At 36.9% G+C, this 19,559-nt stretch overlaps 1 protein-coding gene across 3 annotated transcripts in view; it reads left to right on the plus strand.

Moving 5' to 3' along the window:
* The window catches only part of CERS6 (ceramide synthase 6), a 270,735-nt gene that overhangs the window by 138,701 nt on the left and 112,475 nt on the right, over positions 1-19,559 (plus strand). For all 3 annotated transcript variants that reach the window (XR_013762562.1, XM_079131867.1, XM_079131868.1), the window contains exon 4: positions 18,047-18,104. Coding sequence is in view for 2 of the 3 variants with exons in the window: in XM_079131867.1 (XP_078987993.1) it covers positions 18,047-18,104 (58 nt within the window). In the remaining variant the exon portion in view is untranslated. The remainder of the gene's footprint in view (positions 1-18,046; positions 18,105-19,559) is intronic.

Genomic DNA, 19,559 nt, shown 5'->3' on the forward strand with positions numbered 1-19,559 from the left:
TTCATGAATAATGTATGTTTTCATGTAATTATTGGCCGTATATATATTTTCTTTGAGGACATGTCTGTTCACATCTTTTCCTTATTTTTTAGAAATTAGGGTTTTATTACTGAGTTTCAAGAGTTATTATGTATTCTGGATACAAATACTTTATCAAATGAGACTTGCAAATGTTTTCTCCCATTCTTCATTTGTCATTTATTTTCTTAATGATGTCTTTTGAAGGGCAATGCTTTTTGAAATATGAATTGTGAATTCAGAACATGGGAGTAATTTGTCATATTTTTCATTTTAATTATCATATTCCAAAACTGAGGTTTGTAGGAGATTGTGGGATCAATAGTATGGTTGATGGCAGCCTCATCTCTTTATTTTGGATATCCACACAATACCAGAGCTCAAGGTAGCTCCAGATGTATTTGCTGCCTTTATCTGTTTGCTTCCCAGTTTCCATTTAGAGTATGACTGATAAAGTGATTTCAAGGGAAGGAAGTGATCTTGGACAGTTGGTTCCATCTCGAGGGCAGCATGAGGGTTTTATCCTCTTAAGATCACCAAGGCCAAGTAGTAGACAGCTCCTTTTATTGTGCAGGCACACCACTCATTCTTTTAAAATACCTCTTCTCTTAAGATTTTCCTTCATGTTATAAAAGGAATGATAGAACTGTAGGGGGAAAAATGTTGAATGTAAATGTCTTGAAGCAGTTAGATGGCAGGATAGGGCAGTATTGCAGACTGGTGAAAAATCCGGCCTCTGACTGTCTGTCGCTTATAAGACATGAAGCTTAGGCAAGTTGGTTCATCTTTCTGTGTCTCCTTTCATATCTCTTCAAAAGGAATAATAATAATATCTACCTTGTGGGATTTTTGTGAGGATTGATGAATTAGACATGAGAATTGCTTAGAAGCACATCTTGTTGGAAATTACTTGGTAAGTGTTATATATTTGTTGTTAAAATAATAGAGGGCTCTTGCACAGAAAGAATAGGCATCGTTTAACATCAGATATTCTGGGCAGCACCTTGAGTTTGGCTCCCCACTTCCATATACTAGCTGGTGACCTCAGGTACACTGTTCTCTATGCCGCATCTTCTTATTTGTTTAAGGGGGAAATCTCAGTTGTCTGGAAGTGTTGCTGTGATAGAAAAAAATGGAACTGCATTTGGAAACACACTTGAGTAACTGGAAAACAGACATTTTTACTGTCGTTTGATTATTGGTGTTAAGGAGGTATGATTAGTAATGAAGAAAGAATCCTGAAACCTTCCTCAGGTGGAGAGAGTGCTATAGGAGTGGGAGGAAGAGGAAAGCCTTGCAGGGAGGTGCTGAGCGGGGCCCCTAGGGGAGCTAGGCTTTGAGTAGCTGATGAAGGGGATCAAGAGCAAAGCTGATGTCTCAAGAGACACCTACACTGGGCTAGTAGGGACCAAAGTAGGAGTTTGGAAGTGGGGTTTAATTATTGAATGGCGTGAAGGCTAGACTCGACTCATAAATGTCTTCAGAGTTGTTCTGTTAGGAATCTCAAGCTGGCCATAAATAGACCCAATTTTAGAGTCAGAAATCATTTCTAGGAACACTGCAGGTTTTAATTATTTACTCCTTTAGCAAAAAGTTCCAATAGCTTAACTTGGTTCTGAGAAAGTCTGCATGCCATTCTTCCTCTTTACCTATCTGCTTTCTTGGCAGTGCTACTCCATTTAATGGAAAGTTCTACATGAAAAGGCTTTTAGAGCAGTGGGAAATAATGTCATTCTAAAGCATGCAACGGAGCAAAGAAAAAATGCATATTTGTTACAAAGCCATTGCATTCCAAATATGCACAAGTGATTGCAAGGAACCACTTGAGAATCTATTTGCTATATGATATGTATCTCTGCTTTGAATTACATAATATCTGTGTTCTAGAGGAATTGGAAATAAATTTTTTATTAAGTCGTTTTTCCCATTAACATACACCATTGTTTGAGAGGCTTTACGTGCCCAATTTGCTAGAATAACTCCAGTTGTAAATTTCTTACTGATCGTTTGTCCACATACCTGACCTATCCACTCCCTATGCCCTCCTTCCCTTCTTTACATTTTCAAACTTAAAAAATGATGAGGAAAACTTTGGCAATACGATGTGTATTTTTTTTAATAATCTTTTTTTTTCCTCACTGATGCACTTTTATTATCCTTTTTTTGGAAAGAGAATTATCAAGAACAAACTGACCATAATATATGCTTATTTATGTCAAAAGTCTTTTAGCCCCAAGTCCTATGTAGGTTCTAAATGGTACCAGAAAGGGCTTTGCTACCCCCTCAGTTCCCATCTCCATTAGCTCTTTCTCCATTCCTCCACGAACGTGGACAAGAGACTCCGTACTCTTAATGACAGTCTCTTTTCTGCCTCGTGTTTGGGAGCCATTGATGTCCTGCGCATTTCTCTCTATTCAGTACAGCTGCCCAAGTCTTAGGAGGATTAGAACACTGGGGAAACTACTTAGCTCACTGGAACTTTCTCTCAGGTTTGTATGCTACCTACTCCTACCTCTCTACCCAGTCAATCCCTCACCCTACCTCAACCAAAGGGGCAGAATATGTATCATGTTCATCCAAGTGACATTTCCAGATCCAACATGGCCCCTTGTAGAAAACATTCTGACATACAGGTTAGCTGAGAATTTTAAAGCATTGGGGCATTGTAAGTGTAGGTCTCTGAATTGGTAAGGTTTGCTCTTTGGTGACAGTGTCTTTGGCCATCTATCTGGACAGCATTCCTTAAGATCACCAACTCCTCTGAGTTCTATAGGTATTTTTCCCCACTGACATTAGGGTAGGATAACCTGAGATAAAGACTATTCTCTGGATCTGCAGCAAGCTGGGAATGTAGATAGAAAATGAGAATGAATTCTTAGAATAGGTAAGAGCTCAAAACTGTAGTGACAGCCCTTCAGGGAGCAGTTTAGTAAATTGGTCATGGCCTTGAGGGAGGCACCATGACATATCCTTAGTTACATTCTCAGCACCTAGTAATATTTCTTGGCATTTACCAAATCCTTAATATCTCTTGCTTAACGAATAGCCATCTGGTTATTAGCACAATTGCAAATATAATTTGTTTGATTTGACTTCTCCAATTTTGTTAGGTGGACATAGTCTGAGAACTAAGCAAGAATTGACTAGATCAGTAGAAAATAAAGGTGAATTTTCACCCATGAAAACTGCATGCCTCGCAACTCATTTTGTTCATCTGTATGTCTTCAGTGGTCCCTTTATCCACTCATCATTTCTTATTTATAACATTACATTGCCATGGAAATCCATGGCTGTACTTTTTACTTCCCAGCCATACTACATTTTGTTCTGAACATTTTTGGAGCTGATTGTACAATGCACAGATTTAATGTAGTAGCAGTCTCAAGTGTTTTTGTAACATAAAACATGAAATAACTTTAAACTGCAAACACTGGGGATAAGTCAATTAAATTCAGACACATACATTTAATAAAAAATAGTAACAGAGTCTCTCATGTAGTTATTTAAAAATTAAAAAAAAATTTTTTTTTTGGTACTGAGGATCAAACCTGGGACTTCACACACACTGGGGAAGTGCTGTACCCCTGAACCACATACCCAGCCCCAGAGTCTCTCATTTATGAGACTTACTGCTTAACTGCTTTAGAAACATGAAGGTTTCCTCTGCACCTGTATCTTCTTCACATCCGATCCAACATGTCTGCCCTAGAGTCATATTCTAGTTTGGTAGTCTGTATAACTACTTAATTCAGAGTTTCTTTTATTAGATCTGTGTGGCATACCCCAGCTACAGTGATGTTATTGAGCACCTGCTGTGTGTTGCATGCCAGTTGTACTACTTTAAGAGTATTGCTTCACTTAATCCTCACTCTAACCCTTTGAAGTAGATACCATCATCTTGAATCTGCAGATGAGGAGGTAGAAGTACAGGGAGTGCCCCAGAGCACACAGGCTCTCTGAAAATTGTGGATACAGTATTCTAACCAGTGTGTGAACTCTGCCTCCTGAGAGCTAGTACTGCCTAGAAGATTTAAAGCGTAGATTGTTCACTTAGCACTGAAAAAATCCAATTGGTTGTTTGTCACTTAAGGAACAACTCTAATATATGTTGTCTTAGTGTTAGAACAATATCTCATGGGGATAAATACTTATGTCTTGGAAGGTAGAAACCAGAGAAAATTTTAGAAAGATCACAAAAAGTTGAGTTGGATAAAGAGGAAAACTCAGGATTAAGTTATGGTTTTAAAAAAAATGCAAAACGTGATGAAACAGGAATGAGGTTTATCTAGTTACTTCAAAGAGGTGAGCCCAGCTAGGGTAGGGCAGGAGTCGGTTAGCTTTACCAGGCTAAGGAGAAGGTGGGGTCACAGGCATACCTCAGCTTCCCATTGTAGAGGATATTCTGAGAAACAGGTTGACTGAGAATATAAAAGCGGTGGGGCATTGGGAGTGTTGATCTCTGAACTGACAAGTCTTGCTCTGTGGTGCCAGGCCTCGGGCAGACTATCTGGACAGCATTTCTTAAGATTGCCAAGTCCTCTTGTGTTTCTGTGTTTTGTAAGCTACGCCATAAATATACCTTGGATTTCCATGTAGATGTGTTATAGGAAGAGAAATCCTCATTCATGGCGAACAGGTATTCTGCACCATGTGACTGTTCTTTCTCATGGTTAGAGTTATCACTCAACAGCCTGATTTAGATGTCTGTCTGTGGTGTTCAGCTAATGGTAGCCCACCTTATCAAGAAGGACGAAGACGAGAGTTGCTAGTCTAGGGAAAAGACTGAGGGGATGGAGCAAAGGAAGTAAATGAAAGAGGTAATTCCAGGGTGGAATTTTGAGTTTTGGTAACTGATGGGGTAAGTGGTTTGAAGGAGAAGGAAGACTCAAGGCTGGGATTCTGGGTGGATAATAGTGTCCTTGACAGGAATGGAAGGCAGAAGCACAGTAGGTTTCTGGGAGAAAAATAACAAATGTTGAACTTTGAATTTTGAGACTGAGGTGATCACATGGTGGAGAGGTCCTATGTTTCAGTGTCCAGGTCTGTGGAGTCTGTCAGGGCCAGTGACTGCACAGCACATAGGCAGTGGGTGAGTTCATCCCCAGAGAGGTTGAGCATGAAGCTGAGTGTCTCTGGTGTTGATAGACCAAGGACATTCTATACAAGAGCAAAGCAGCAGTAATTCAAGAAAAGGAGAGCGGCCACTTTTGTCAAATATTACAGGATCAATCACATAGAACTTAACTAATATAAGCCTTAGAATGAAAATGTATGAGTTCTCAAGACCTTAGAAAGTTTAATTTTCCTTGTATAAGAGACTTGAACTTGCCAAGATCACCTGCGCTGACCCGAGAGCATCAGGGGATGCCTGCAATGTTTCCTGATGGGTAGTCATGTAATTGCTCATTGTTTTATCACGCTTACTACTTTCTAAGTATAGCTTTCCAGTTAATATGTATAATACCATGTAGAGAGGCTAGTACAAGAAATCATGATGCTCATTTCAGGTGGGCAGTTCAGTCTGTCTTCCCACACCCATGGTGAAAAGATGGCACTCATTATTTAGATCATGACGTGCTGCAGTATGAACATGGCCACGATGTGGGCAACTTAACTCTTCCAATCAGTGTACAATTCATGTGATGTTAACCAGTCAGCCAGGAATTTCCTTGTGTGTGTTGTAACTGGGTTAGATTTTGTAAAATGGCTTATTCTCTTATGCAGGAGTGTGGGTTGACATTTGTTGGAAAAAATCTCAGGATGACAGATTGTTAGTCCAATTATGTCTTCCTTTCTCAAGAGCATCATTTTTCCAAGTAGAAAATAATGGTAATTGGTCAGAATGCTATACAACTACATTTGTTTGTAATTGGACAGTCTTTGACATACAAAGATTTAACTCTTAAAGATATATGCTTACAAACATACATGTTGGTGTACATGTACATATTCACAAATACACACACACACACATATATATTCCTTACAATCAAAACTCAAGGAGGCAGGGCATGATTTTAAATGTCTGCAGGGGGAGAGTGATATGTCAGGACAGGTATATTAAAAGGGAGCCTAGTCAACAACCTAACATCCATTTCTATCCATCTCCTTTTTTAAACTTTATTTCTTCTTTCCCATTGAATTCTCCTAACAAACTTGAGAAATAGATATTTCAGTCTGTGTTTTTAGATGAAGAAACTCAGGAAGTCTTCCGCTGCAATTGTGGGCATGGGTTTGGAGGCGTGTGATGATCTCCAGTTGTATCCCTGGGCAAGTTCCACTGTTTAGTCTCAAGTCCTGTGATGAAATGTGCAGCAGAATCTGTGGCAGAGAACAGACACAAACAGGGAAGTAGAGAAGGGGAAATTCATTCCTTCTTAAAATCGAATGTACTTAATTTTGAAAACCTTAGGGCCACTGATTCTGGTTTTCTTTCTCATGCAGTCCCAACATCAATACTCAGCAAGTGTCACTTTGTCTCCAGTCTCCTTTCTGATCGAAAAAAGAATGTCATAGAAACAGTGAAAACACTAGATGTGCAAGGGACACAGGACATGAATTTTGAATTCTGGACTATTATAAATATTTGGCAACGTTAGCCTCAAGGACACACTGAAGAATTGTGACACTTGAAAGTGCGTGCTTCAGAGTTGTAGTGACTGAATTTATTTTGGGCAGCAGGCAAGCCCTGTTTATTTTATTCCTTTTTAAAATCTTTACCTTAGAAAATTGTTAGCTTGAACTTCACTTGTCTTTTTCTGATTTCCACTAATTATAATCATTCAAATGAGTTAAAGTGGACTTTAAGCTCCCAGTGATGAGTTTAGTCTATATTCAGGGTAATTCTACAAGTGATGTAATTTCATAAGAAGAATAATCTAAAAATGTGTTATTTATAGACACTGAATTTTGGCAGATGCATTTTGAGTAGATGGACAACGAGGATGGTGTTGGAAAGACTGAAGAGAAGGGCCAAATGCCTGTGATGCTGCATCCTACCTTGCTGGGTGCTTCACAAAGGCAGCCAGAAAAACAGAATGAAAAATGCGGCTCCCGATACAGGATTTTAGAAACAATCAATATGATATTAATAGAACCCAGGAATAAAACAAACAAAGCCAAATCCAAAAAAACTGAGCACAATAGAATCCGAGCTAAGTATAAAATGTGCGTTCTATCTGAAACACTTCCAAAGGGCAGTTTTATCTCTAAAAGTGTGACTGTAATGGCAAGAAAACAATAAAATTAGTTGTGATGCTTGGAAAGGATGCTTTGAGTGACAGCCTAAAGAGCAAGTCCTTGATGGTTTCTAGGGATGTGACAAGGAAAAGACGATGTGTTTTTAGTAAGTGTAATTCTTATTGTTATTATCTGTTAATAATGAACTATTTTAAAACACTGAGAATAATATAGCAAGCAGAAGAAACAAAGATAACAAAACTCCACTCAGTTCTATCCAATCTTGTTTTAAAGACTAAGGAGAATCTGCCGAAGCTTCTTGAGTGCCCCTTCACTCTTCTTTACCCTTCAGAACTAGCATCTACCCTGAATTTACTGTTTATATTTCCTTTTAATTTTTTGTTACATCCGTATGTATTTATGTGTGCATATGAAAATTATGTCATTCTTTTGCATATTATCAGACTTTGTATGAGTGCTGAATATGATTTTTGAATCAGTGATTTAATGAAGACTGGTCAAATTAGGTTCACATTTGATCTGGGAATGCAAACTGAATAGGTTTGCCCCTCCAGCCTCGGTGACTGCATTGTTAATTCTGTTGCTTCTCAAACAGAGAAACAGCTGAGCCTTCAGCAAAGGAGGAAAACTATTTTGGAGTCACAGAGTTAATAATTGATGGAGGTAGAATGATTTCAGGAAATGTTTGCCTCAAGACTGGAACCAGGTCTGCATAATCAGTCCATGGGAAGAATAACATCTTTTCCCCTAGCTATAATATTTCTTTGGACTCCTAAACTAATGCACGTTTGAAAAACTCTCCTGGGAATTTAGATTGTATATCAGAGTTTCCTAAAAGAAATCCTTAGTCTCACTTTTATTTCATTCTTTAAGATATGAAAGATGACGTGTTTTTCAAACTAAAGTTAATTTCCTTTCTCCGTAGTTGAGGGATATCTTGTTGTATTCAAGGAGTAAAATCAGTGTCAAGAGTAATCCACCTAAACATAAACAGCTTGTAAAGGAGACTATTGACCTAAAAGTCCTGCTTTCAAAAATATTTTCTGATGAATGAAACCAGTCAGCTGGTCAAGGAAGACTTCAGTTCTATCCCTCACTTCAAAAATATCATGTCAATTCAACTCTAAAAACATAGTAAAATCGTGGTTACCAGGGGCAGGGAAAACAGGAGACTTTGGTCAAAGTGTACAGATTTTCAATTATAAGACAAATCAGTTCAGTGATCTAATGCCTGCATGGTTAAGTGACATGTGTTTAAAGCTAACTTGATTTTGTTAATTATTTCACAAAGTATATCAAATTATCATGTTGTGTATTTTAAGATCACACAATTTTGTCATTTATGCCTCAATAAAGCTGGAAAAATGTGATATTATTCATATGTATCCCTACTCCTCTTTGGAAGGAGGTACTTAGGCCTGTGGGACATGGAAAGGAAGTAGGAATCTGCGTCATTAACACAGTGCAATGGGGCATGAGGGCCTTGTTGAACTTGCTCACTGCAAAACAAAAGAGGAAACTTGTTGTGTTCCACAAATCCTAAACCTAACTCACCACCCATACAAACAAAAACAAAAGGTTGAAACCAACATCTTTTAAAAAATATTTGGTGTTGGTTTAATTTGTAAAGTGTGATGTCTGTTCACTAACAAATATTATATTGCCTTCTCAGAATACGCTCTATATAGGATATCTGCTGTTTGTTTTTTTTTTTTTCTTATACTTTTGGTTAGTTATCCATTTCTAGTCTTGGGACTTTAAGGCCACAGTGCTCAGAGATATAGATTAAGGAGACAAGGGTGAGACATGGGGAGACATTTTTGTTTAACCAAGTTCCCTATAATGTAGGGACATGACACCGTTCTCTGGATCCATATCTCATAGAGTGAGAGGGTGGATGACCCCCAAGGTCTCTAGCTAGCTGTTAAGTAGTCTCTGGTTTGAGAAAATAAAAAACGGAGAGTCAGATATTTCTGATATTTCTGATTCTAGAAATACTAAACTTAGAATAAAGTATCCATAAGACCATATCTGGGCCTTCCATGAGTGGTTTCCTATTAGGATAAGCAGCATACATTCACAGCACCAACTCTCAGTAGGATTCTCACCAAGTCATTTCACCTTGAGTGTGTGCACTGCATTATGCTGAGAAAGGAAGAGAAGGCAGCAGTCTCCTTTGCCCTCCTTCTCTCGCTGAAACAGAGATGGCAACTATCAGAGTAGTGTCATTGATTTTTGTGTATTGTGGTGGGAGGAAGAACTGTAATGTTATTCACAGTAAAATAATTTATGTGTTAAAATCGTTAATATTTAGTAGGGAGAAACATGGTCTCTGAAATCAAATTACCTAGATTTGAATCTAAATTCTACTAGTTAACTGTCTTTTGACAAGTTTCTTAAGTTCTATCTTCTTGTATATAAAATGGGAATGACAACAGTATCTATCCCATAGGGTTCTCATAAGATGTAAGTGATTTAATAATTATTTAGTACATGAGACTCTTAAGGATGGTATCAAGCACAAAGTAAGTGCTCAAGAAATACCAGCAAATATTGTTATTATCGTATAAAAGTAGGTGAGCTCTAAAGGAAGCCTACTAAAAGTAACAAGGACTTCACAAAGATCACTGTTTATATCATGACTGAGACCCCAGTTACTTTATGTTTAAACTTTGTGGAAGTAACTGTCTATATAGAAACCCCCTTGGAGTTTTTATAAGTCCAGTTGTAATTGACTAGAGAACTATAAAGTATGACTGGAATGTAACTTTGTTCATGTCTTTTTTTTTTTAATTAAAAAAGATCTTCAAACATCCTTGACATTTATTTGTTTATTTATTTATTCATTTATTTTTTCAGAATTCATTGTGGTAGATTTGTACATGGACATAGCATTATTTGGTAGAACTTCCCATAGCATTGTTCTTATCTTATAAAAGTCATCAGCTCTGAGTTTTGAATAGAAAAATATTCTACTTTGTGCTTAGAAGTAAAATGATAGACTTACATATTTCAAAGTACCAATAAACAGGGTTCATAATAATTTATTTCTTTTTTTGTTTTTTTTATTTAGCTTTTAATTTTTTACAGACTGCATTTTGATTCATTGTACACAAATGGGGTACATCATTTCGTTTCTATGGTTGTACACGATGTAGATTCATACCATTCCTGTAATCGTACACGTACATAGGGTAATGATGTCTGTCTCATTCCACGATTTTTCATACCCCTTTCTCTCCCTCTCATTTCCTTCTACATATTCTGAAGTTCCCTCATTCTTCTCTCATTCCCTTCCCCCAACCCCCAAATAATTTATTTCTAAAAATATTCTGCTCATTTTCCAGCTGCATGATTTTGTGTCATTTATAACAATTTCTAACATACAGCAAAAAAATTTATATTAAACATTAAATTTTGTGAAAAAAAATTTTATGCTGTACATATAAGCATGACTTCACTTCTCTTCATGTGTTTGATACGAAATAAACTAATTTTGTTTATTTTTGTTCAGGTAATGGAAGAGCTGAAATGAGAAAAATTCTCAAATATAATTTTAGAGAAAAAAATAACCATATACTCATATTTTTGGGTCGTGACAACATGCCCTAATTCTGAACTCAGTAATAATATTTTTCATTTTTTAGACCATTCTAGAGTTGACTGTGTTTGATCCCAAATTCTTATTACATCAATGATTTTAAAAACTGCAGTGGAAAGGTTTGTCATACCTCTCCCCTATCTTATTCATATTTGTATAGTTCCTGGAAATAGTTGATAAGTTATTTGATCAAGGACTAGTTTGGTTAATGTGAACTTAAATAAATGAAGGGAACACATACTCTTAATAAAAACTCAGAGGTCAATTTAGGAGCTAGTCTTGGCAAGATAGTATTTGCCATCAGAAATGCAAGGATAAATAAGACTCATTCTTAGGCATTTAGAACTCACAAGCAAGTCAAAGGTTTGTGGCTGTAATCAAAAACGAGGAAAGAAAATATTATGAGAGAGCCGCAGTGCTCTTGGGGTTGCAGCACTCAGAGAAATGACTTCACAGAAAAAGCAGCTTGAAACATAAATCCTGAAGGAGGTGGTGTTTCCACAGGTAGAGGGGTGAGTGATAATGGAAGAAGGTCTCGGGATGTGATTACTGTGATGTTGGTTGATAAACTTCATATTATTTTGACTGCCCTGGTCTTGAGAAGAAGCCACAGAGCAGTCCTCCCTAGTCCCCAGGTTTGTAAGCCGTCCATTTGTACTGGTCAGAGTAGACTGCTGTCATTGTGTGATGTCCACTAATGTCTAGCACATTAGAAAACCATTTTTAGCTGAATGCATTGCCTTCAGTTCAGGTGTACCAGATCAGGAAGAGCAGCATAGCCTAAAGGTTTAGAGCTTGGATACAGGGATCACACTGCCTACCTTCCAATTCTGACTCCCCCTTATTAGCTGTGTGGTCTTCAGCAAGTTCTTAAACCTTTTTGGCCTTTTTTCCTCATCTGAAAAAGGAAGATAGGGATGATGATGATAATGGTGCCTGCCTTGTGTGGAATAGCTCCATTAAATGACTTCCTATTTATAAATCACCTAGCATTGCTGGTGGCAGAGAGGAAGCACTTTCCTAAGTGTTGTCAATGAAGTGACTCCTCCATACTACCCTGCCCTCTCTAGAAGGGAATGCTGAGTTGAGCTCAGGGTCTCCTCTGGCTGTTTTTTTCCAGCTTCTGCCTCCTCTGTAGTTTAGGATCCCTTTGCCATTTGAGTGACACCTGGTAGCAAGACACAAGAGCTCAATGCTCTGATTTCCTGCTTTTATGGCACATTTGATTAGTCTTGATTTTCAACAAAAGAGCTCTCTTCAGCCTTGTTGTATAAGGATGATAAACCAGATTCAGTGGTGGTTGTTACTAGCTTCCTATTCTGATTTTCAGGTTTGGTGGATATCAAAGGTTTCCACATTCGAGCCAATGCAGTGGAACACACTGACTTCTCTAGGCGAAGGAGTGTGCTCTCATGCTACCGAATTTGAGAGAGGCTTTTAGTCAGTGCTCAACTGCACGGCCTTGGACAAGCTGGTGCCTAGGCCTCTGTTCCCAACAGAGGCTCCTTCCTTATAGAACCGTTTCCTCACCTGGAATCTTCCTGGGATTCTGTTGTCCTTCTGAGCTTCTTGCATGGACAGCTTAAGACTTAGCTCCTGGTTCTGCTAACTAAGCTATCACCCTATCCCTTCAGCTTTCCAGGCAGCAGAATGAGAGGCTGTCTTCAATCCTGCTTTCTTATCCTTTGGAGTTCATGCTGTGCTCAACAGAATCCTTCTGCTGGTTTAGTGGTACGCTCTTAAAGTCACTGAAGAAAATTTGTATTCAGTTTACCATTTTTAACCAGGAGTCATCTTCAAGTTTCTATAAAAACATTCCTAATTGTATTTCTCTTGTTATCAAAATAACAGTGTTTTTTTGAAGTTGTCCAACAAGAATGAATTCAATGCCTCCCTTCTTATTCCTTGTTTTCATTGATATAGTCTGAGGGATAATACCTTGATTATTATTAAATGTTTTATATTATTCCTCAATAACAATAGCATTTAATTTGGCAATGAAGTTTAGGGTAATTTTTTAATGTTACTAATGAAATATAGTCTTTTTATTCTAAAATCATGCCACTTGAATTCTCAGTTTTTACTTGTATCTTAGTGGGTTGGAATCGGCCTAATTTTTTAGTAAAGGTTAATGAGTGATGTATTTTCTGAGCCTTTGAATATGAAAATATCTTTCAAATTCTTTTACAAATGAAAGGGAGTTTGGCTCGCAGTGGCTTTCTTTCTTTGATTGAGTCTTCTCTTTGTGTGGCATTTGGTAATACAGAGAAGAAATTTAAGACCAACTGGACATTTGTTTCTTTGACGGTGACTCACTTTCCTTTGATTTGTATTTTCACTTGTATTTGCTTTCCTTCCTAAACACTGAAAATTTTTCTTTTTTCTTTTTTTCCTTCAGTTTAAAAAAAATTGTCAGAAGGTGACTTTGAATTGATAGTGTCTGAAGTGCAATTTAGTTCTCCTCTTTTTTAGTTTAGGGTTTTATTTTTCAAATGTGTCTTAGATTATTACTTCTACTTCAGTTCTTTACTTATGTTTTCTCAGAAACAGTTATAATTGATATTTTTCCAGGTCCCTCAGATCTAGGATCTTTTCCAGATGGCTTCTTGGGGATGTTTACCCTCTATACACTAGTAATTTAATTTCTACTATGTGTTCTGCTTTCACGCCTCCCCATGTAGATGATAATGCTACGTCTCAGTTTTGAAATCCATGTAATGCTTCTTTTTTTCCTCTTCTTTTCTATCTATAATTTCTTTTATCTTACCAGAGGATTTTTATTGATTTATGACTTTCTACTTTTGTTTTAAGAGGTCATAGCTTCTTGTATCACATCGACAATCCAAATACTTCCCTAAAAATTACTTTTGATTCCTAGAGGAAATCATCTTTAACAAACTGTGCTTCCTTTGAAATTTTTGTACGCCCTTTACTTTCCATATTCAGTACTACTTAGTAGACCCATGCTGACATTTAGCTGTTGTTTTTAGTCCTGAATTTGGAAATGTCCACCTAGACCCTCTCAAAGAGAGAAGACATTGGTTGTTCTTAGCCTCACTGTCTGTCCTGTTTGTTAGTAAAATTCCTTTTAGATCTCTGACCTTGTAGCAGGGGGTTGTTTATAGGCTCTGACCCATTTTTGATGGACTAGAAGACTTTCACATAAAGCAACTATCTCCAATGCCATGTTCTCTGTTACTTTATATATGAATTATATAAGAACTCCAACCTCAGAATGCAGCACTTTCAAAGATCATCTTCTCTCTAAATCTGCTTTTCTGCCACTAACACTGCCAGGGTGCAAAGTACTTCTCTGTCTTCCTAGTTATTAAAATAAAGTTGCAATCACTAACTCTTGGAGTGGGGGATTCTCCTGCTTCCTCAAAAGGCATCATCTTGCATGACAAAGATCTGTCTAGGTTTCTGACTGATATAGATTTTTACATTTCTGTACAAGATGGCAGAAAGTAGAGAAAGGGAGATGCAGATACATTTTCCTAATTTCTTTAAGGATTACAGCTCATTTCTTATTACTTCTCTTCACATTTATTATTCTTTTACTGTTGTAAAATTATTCCAATTTTAGCAAAATGTTGATGGTCATATCTTCCTTCCTTCTATGATTGCATACCACTTTACTTATTTCTCTTTTTAGAGATATTTTAATGGAAAGTTGGGAGAGGCTATACCAGGGACTGGTGGCAAATATTTAAAATTAAGTGTAACTTACATGAAATTCCATAGGTAAAGTACTTTTTCATGTCATACAGCACTTGAAAATCTTGCTTCCTACAGATATTTTGTGAAAATAAACTCTGCCTTGTAAATATTCATCACAAGTTGTTATTCAAATCATGGAGATATCACTGTTTCCTGTTTCTTAGGAAAACTGGGTCATTTTAGTGTTGAAATAAAATGCACCTAAGAAATGGTAGGAATTCCAATGACTTCTATAAAATTTTTATTGTACATAAAAGCTGCCTGATCACTGCCTACTAACAATAGTCTTAGAGTTGAAATAGGTATTGTAAATAATTTAATAAAGAAGTTATGAATTCATTTGTCTCCAGGGGCCGGAAAAATAAGGCAAATCCATCAAGTAGGATTGTTCAATGCAGTAAGTAGAGGGAAGTACCAGAGAAATGTAGAGATTACTGGTGCTACCAAATGCTTAAGTCATCACTAGTATATATACTTATTCTCCCTTTAGAGATAGACTGAGGTCAAAGGATATTAACAGATTCACCCAAAGTTAGGATAATCTATGGTCTTAATCAGAACCAGTCATATAATTTGTAGGTCCTAATGCAAAATGTAAAGTGGGGTTCCTTGTGCAACAATTAAGAACTTCAAGCTGGGGACATAGCTCAGTTGGTAGAGTGCTTGCCTTGCAAGCACAGGGCCCTGGGTTCAATCCCCAGCACTCACCTCCCCCGCAAAAGAAGAATTTCAAGATGGCAACAGTAGAGCATTTAAATCAAGCATGGAGCCCCATGTGAAGCCATTCCACTCTGATCTAGAACTGTACATCAAACAAAAAGAAACACAGAGTCACTCTTACCTATAACACCAAGAAACTGAAATTGAAGATGAAGTTAGAATTAAGTTTTTTACTTTGATCCTAAATGAGCGAACCATCTCCACTTACAAGAGGGTTTTTGTGTGAGGTTTTGGAATCCTTGCTTTTCTATTATTGTTAGGAAAGTTGTTGAATCCTTTGTGTTTCCATCACATTCTTCTGTTATTTCCTGAATTCAGGCTTTATGGATTGTTGACTATTTTCGACCCTGAAGTTTAAAGCTCTTTTCCAAAAGTTAGTTCTGACCCATGACCAGAATGTGTGCAGAGTTGGTCAGTCCAGGAATGAATCTGCCTGTGTCTGCTGTTGGGTCTTATTTAGCTAAGTCATAGTGGGGGCCCCATATCATTATTCTTTCTTCTTATCTGAATACAGCTATCATTTCTTCTGAATAATCTTGTACATAGTTTGAATCATCTCTTAAGATCACCTTTCACTGTTACCTTATTTGAAAGTTTTACATGATTTGTGAGCACACAAAACAGATTGCCTTCTGATGGACTGAGGCTGACCGGTCAGCCTCCTTGGTGTTCATTTACATCTTCTAACCCAGGATTCCACTAGCAACATGACTTCAGGACTCCTAGTTAGTGAAATCCAGCCAGCTTTTAAAGGTACAGTTATTCGCAGAGTGTATAGGAATAAAATTGGAAATTGAGTACTAGGGTAAGAGGGGAATTTTTTTTAGTAATAAATAAATTCACGTTATACTTTAAAATTCTTGAAACATTTCAACCATTTAAGATCGAAAGAAAATGTAAAACTTTTTTTTTAATTTAAAAACAAAGTCTACCAGCTAGATCTACAGTTTAAAATGGTATATTGCTTTTTTTTCTCTTTTTTTAATTTATTTTAATTAAAAATCATAAATTTACATAGGGCAATGTTGTTTGATTCATTCTGTTATTTTTCCCCCTTCTCCCCCACCCCTCCCACCCCTCTTTTCCCTCTATACAGACCTTCCTTCCTCCATTCTTACCACCCTCCTTATCCCTAACCCTAAACATAACCCTAACCCTAACACTATCCCCTCCTACACCCCCTTATATGTCCTCATCCGCTTATCAGCGAGATCATTCATCCTTTAGTTTTTTGAGATTGGCTTATCTCACTCAGCATGATATCCTCCAATTTCATCCATTTGCCTGCAAATGCCATAATTTTATCATTCTTCATGGCGGAGTAATATTCCATTGTATATATGTGCCACAGTTTCTTTATCCATTCATCAACTGAAGGGCATCTAGGTTGGTTCCACAATCTGGCTATAGTGAATTGAGCAGCTATGAACATTGATGTGGCTGTATCTCTGTAGTATGCTGATTTTAAGTCCTTTGGGTATAGGCCAAGGAGTGGGATAGTAGCTGGGTCAAATGGTGGTTCCATTCCAAGCTTTCTGAGGAATCTCCATACTGCTTTCCAGAGTGGCTGCACTAATTTGCAGCCCCACCAGCAATGTATGAGTGTGCCTTTTTCCCCACATCCTCGCCAACACCTATTGTTGCTTGTGTTCTTGATAATCGCCATTCTAATTGGGGTGAGATGAAATCTTAGGGTAGTTTTGATTTGCATTTCTCTTATTACTAGAAATGTTGAACATGTTTTCATATATCTGTTGATTGCTTGTACATCTTCTTCTGTGAATTGTCTGTTCATTTCCTTAGCCCATTTGTTGATTGGATTATTTGTATTCTTGGTGTAGAGTTTTTTGAGTTCTTTATAGATTCTGGAAATTAGCGCTCTATCTGAAGTATGAGTGGCAAAGATATTCTCCCACTCTGTAGGCTCTCTCTTCACATTACTGATAGTTTCCTTTGCTGAGAGAAAGCTTTTTAGTTTGAATCTATCCCAGTTATTGATTCTAGCTTTTATTTCTTGTGCTATGGGAGTCCTGTTAAGGAAGTCTGATCCTAAGCCAACAAGTTGAAGGTTTGGACCTACTTTTTCTTCTGTAAGATGCAGGGTCTCTGGTCTGATTCCGAGGTCCTTGATCCATTTTGAGGGTATATTGCTTTTAACAGTTGTAATTTTTCTTATTGAGGTCTATATAAATTCTTTTAGCAACATCCATAAAGATGTTGATAAACAGTTGTTTCAAAGACAAAAAAAAAAACTACCCAATTTTAGAATATTGAAGTTTATGTTTTTAAAAAATTTTTTTTATGTTTTTATTAGTGCATTATAATTATTTAAAATATTGGGGTTCATTTTGAGATAATCATACATGCATGGAATATAATTTACTTCAATCCCAGTACTTCCCCTTTCCCTTCCCTCCTAAGTAAGTATGAACTTTAGCTAAGTCATTTAGCTAAGTGTCTGAATCAGACAAATTATTTGAATACCTTCATATTGTTGAACTATATCCCTTCATGAGTGATTAGCAAGAGAAAATTCATTTGTTGTGGAAAGGCAAGATGAGGAAATGGGCAAATTTAGTAAATGAAAAAAGTTATGAATGATTAATATTTAAAATATTTGATATAAGCCATGCCCTAAGTATAAGTGTTCAATTAGCTATTGTGCACCAAGTATAATCCCTGGTTTGGGGAGGAAGCAAATTTAATGGAATTTACTCACTTCTATATTTCAGAATGTTATTAAATTCACAAATCAAATGTTATAGAATTTTTTTTAACCTTCTACAGGTGGAGATTTTCATTTTACCTCTACGTATTCACCTACGGAGTCCGGTTCCTGAAAAAGGTAGGATCTGTCAAATTACTTTATATAATTCTTATGTAACTGGAAACCTACATTCCATTTTTTAAAAATATGTGACTACATTTTAGTCTGTCATAAGAGTCATCCTAAGATTTATTCGTTCATTTTTGTCTCACAAATAATCTTTTGTGGTTTTTTTTTATAGTAAACCATTTTTATGCATATATCTAAGATTCTTTTAAAAATGATTTGTTTTTCCAGCAGAAGATGCTGCTAGTCCCATATCCATTCTAGCTAACTATACTTTTTTGCATTATGAGCTTTATAAAATCCAGCTGATGCTGTAAAAAGAAGTTAGTTTCCATATCACATATCATACAACTTGACACCAGTTGTTACAACGTGTGTTTTCACTGTAGTGTTCACCAGTAGAAATTGCTCTTGTAGCATCTTGCTTCGTAATTAACAGGGCAGCACTAACTGTTGGTGGAAAATTCAGTTCCTTTCATAGTTGTGTTTTCTTTGCCCCTGCTTTGCTAAATGTTGCCTGAACAGGGGCACCTTTATCTACAAAAGTAATTCACTGTGGCTGCCATAGTCTTTTTCCTAGTTATTTCCATGCATACTGCTACTACTAACAATTTAGGCTGCTTAAATTTAGGATTCATAAAGATGTGCCTTCTGTAGTACATAGTGATGACAACAGTGATTTGACATAAAATGGGAAATTATTTTTAAGTACTATATTTTTAAAATTATAAAGTGTTATGATTGTTATCTTTATTTCAAAAGTATTTTTTAAATAGAACTTGTGCCAAGTAGCATGACTTCCTAGTAAATCTTGTAAATATTGATATGAAAATTTCAAGAGTGTCTTTTCATTTTAAAGCCTGAGTTATCGGATGTCTTTCTGGTGAATCCTATTATGAAGAGTGGTTGTTTGCCATTACTGTATTTTCCTAGAGGAAATATTACTTTTACTCCTTTGCTGATGATACTTCTTTTTTCACTTAATAAGAATATATGGTGCAGAGGCCATTTGGATAGATTTAATTGAATGAACTTCACTTCTAAATATGAAGAAATTCTCAACTGGGGTAAATTAATGTGGTGGACACTGCTCATTTTGGAAATTGCTATTTTCATTTTCAAACTTATCTAGAAAAAAACCAGAATGACTTGTGGGACATTTAGGCTTGTAGTTTTACTATCTTGGAAGAGAGATTGCTTTGGGTGGAATTTCAGATGATATGGAAGAGTGGTGCTTCATGGGAATGTGGGATTGCTAACCAGGGTCTCCCCTGGTTCTGTTGGTGAAAGGCTTTGATGGTGAGAAGGGGAAGATGGGAGAGCTAGGAGCAGTTTTGCCCTTTCCCCCAGGTGGGCTTGATATGGTTTCCTGTAGCTGTCATACGTCAAGTGTGGCTATCTGTCATCGGAACAGGAAGCACTCTGACATTTAGCTCTGGCTCACACTGACCCTAAACAAAATGAGTG

This window comes from Sciurus vulgaris (genome assembly GCF_902686455.1).
Source record: "Sciurus vulgaris genome assembly, chromosome: 3".
In the NCBI taxonomy this organism is placed as follows: Eukaryota; Metazoa; Chordata; class Mammalia; order Rodentia; family Sciuridae; genus Sciurus; species Sciurus vulgaris.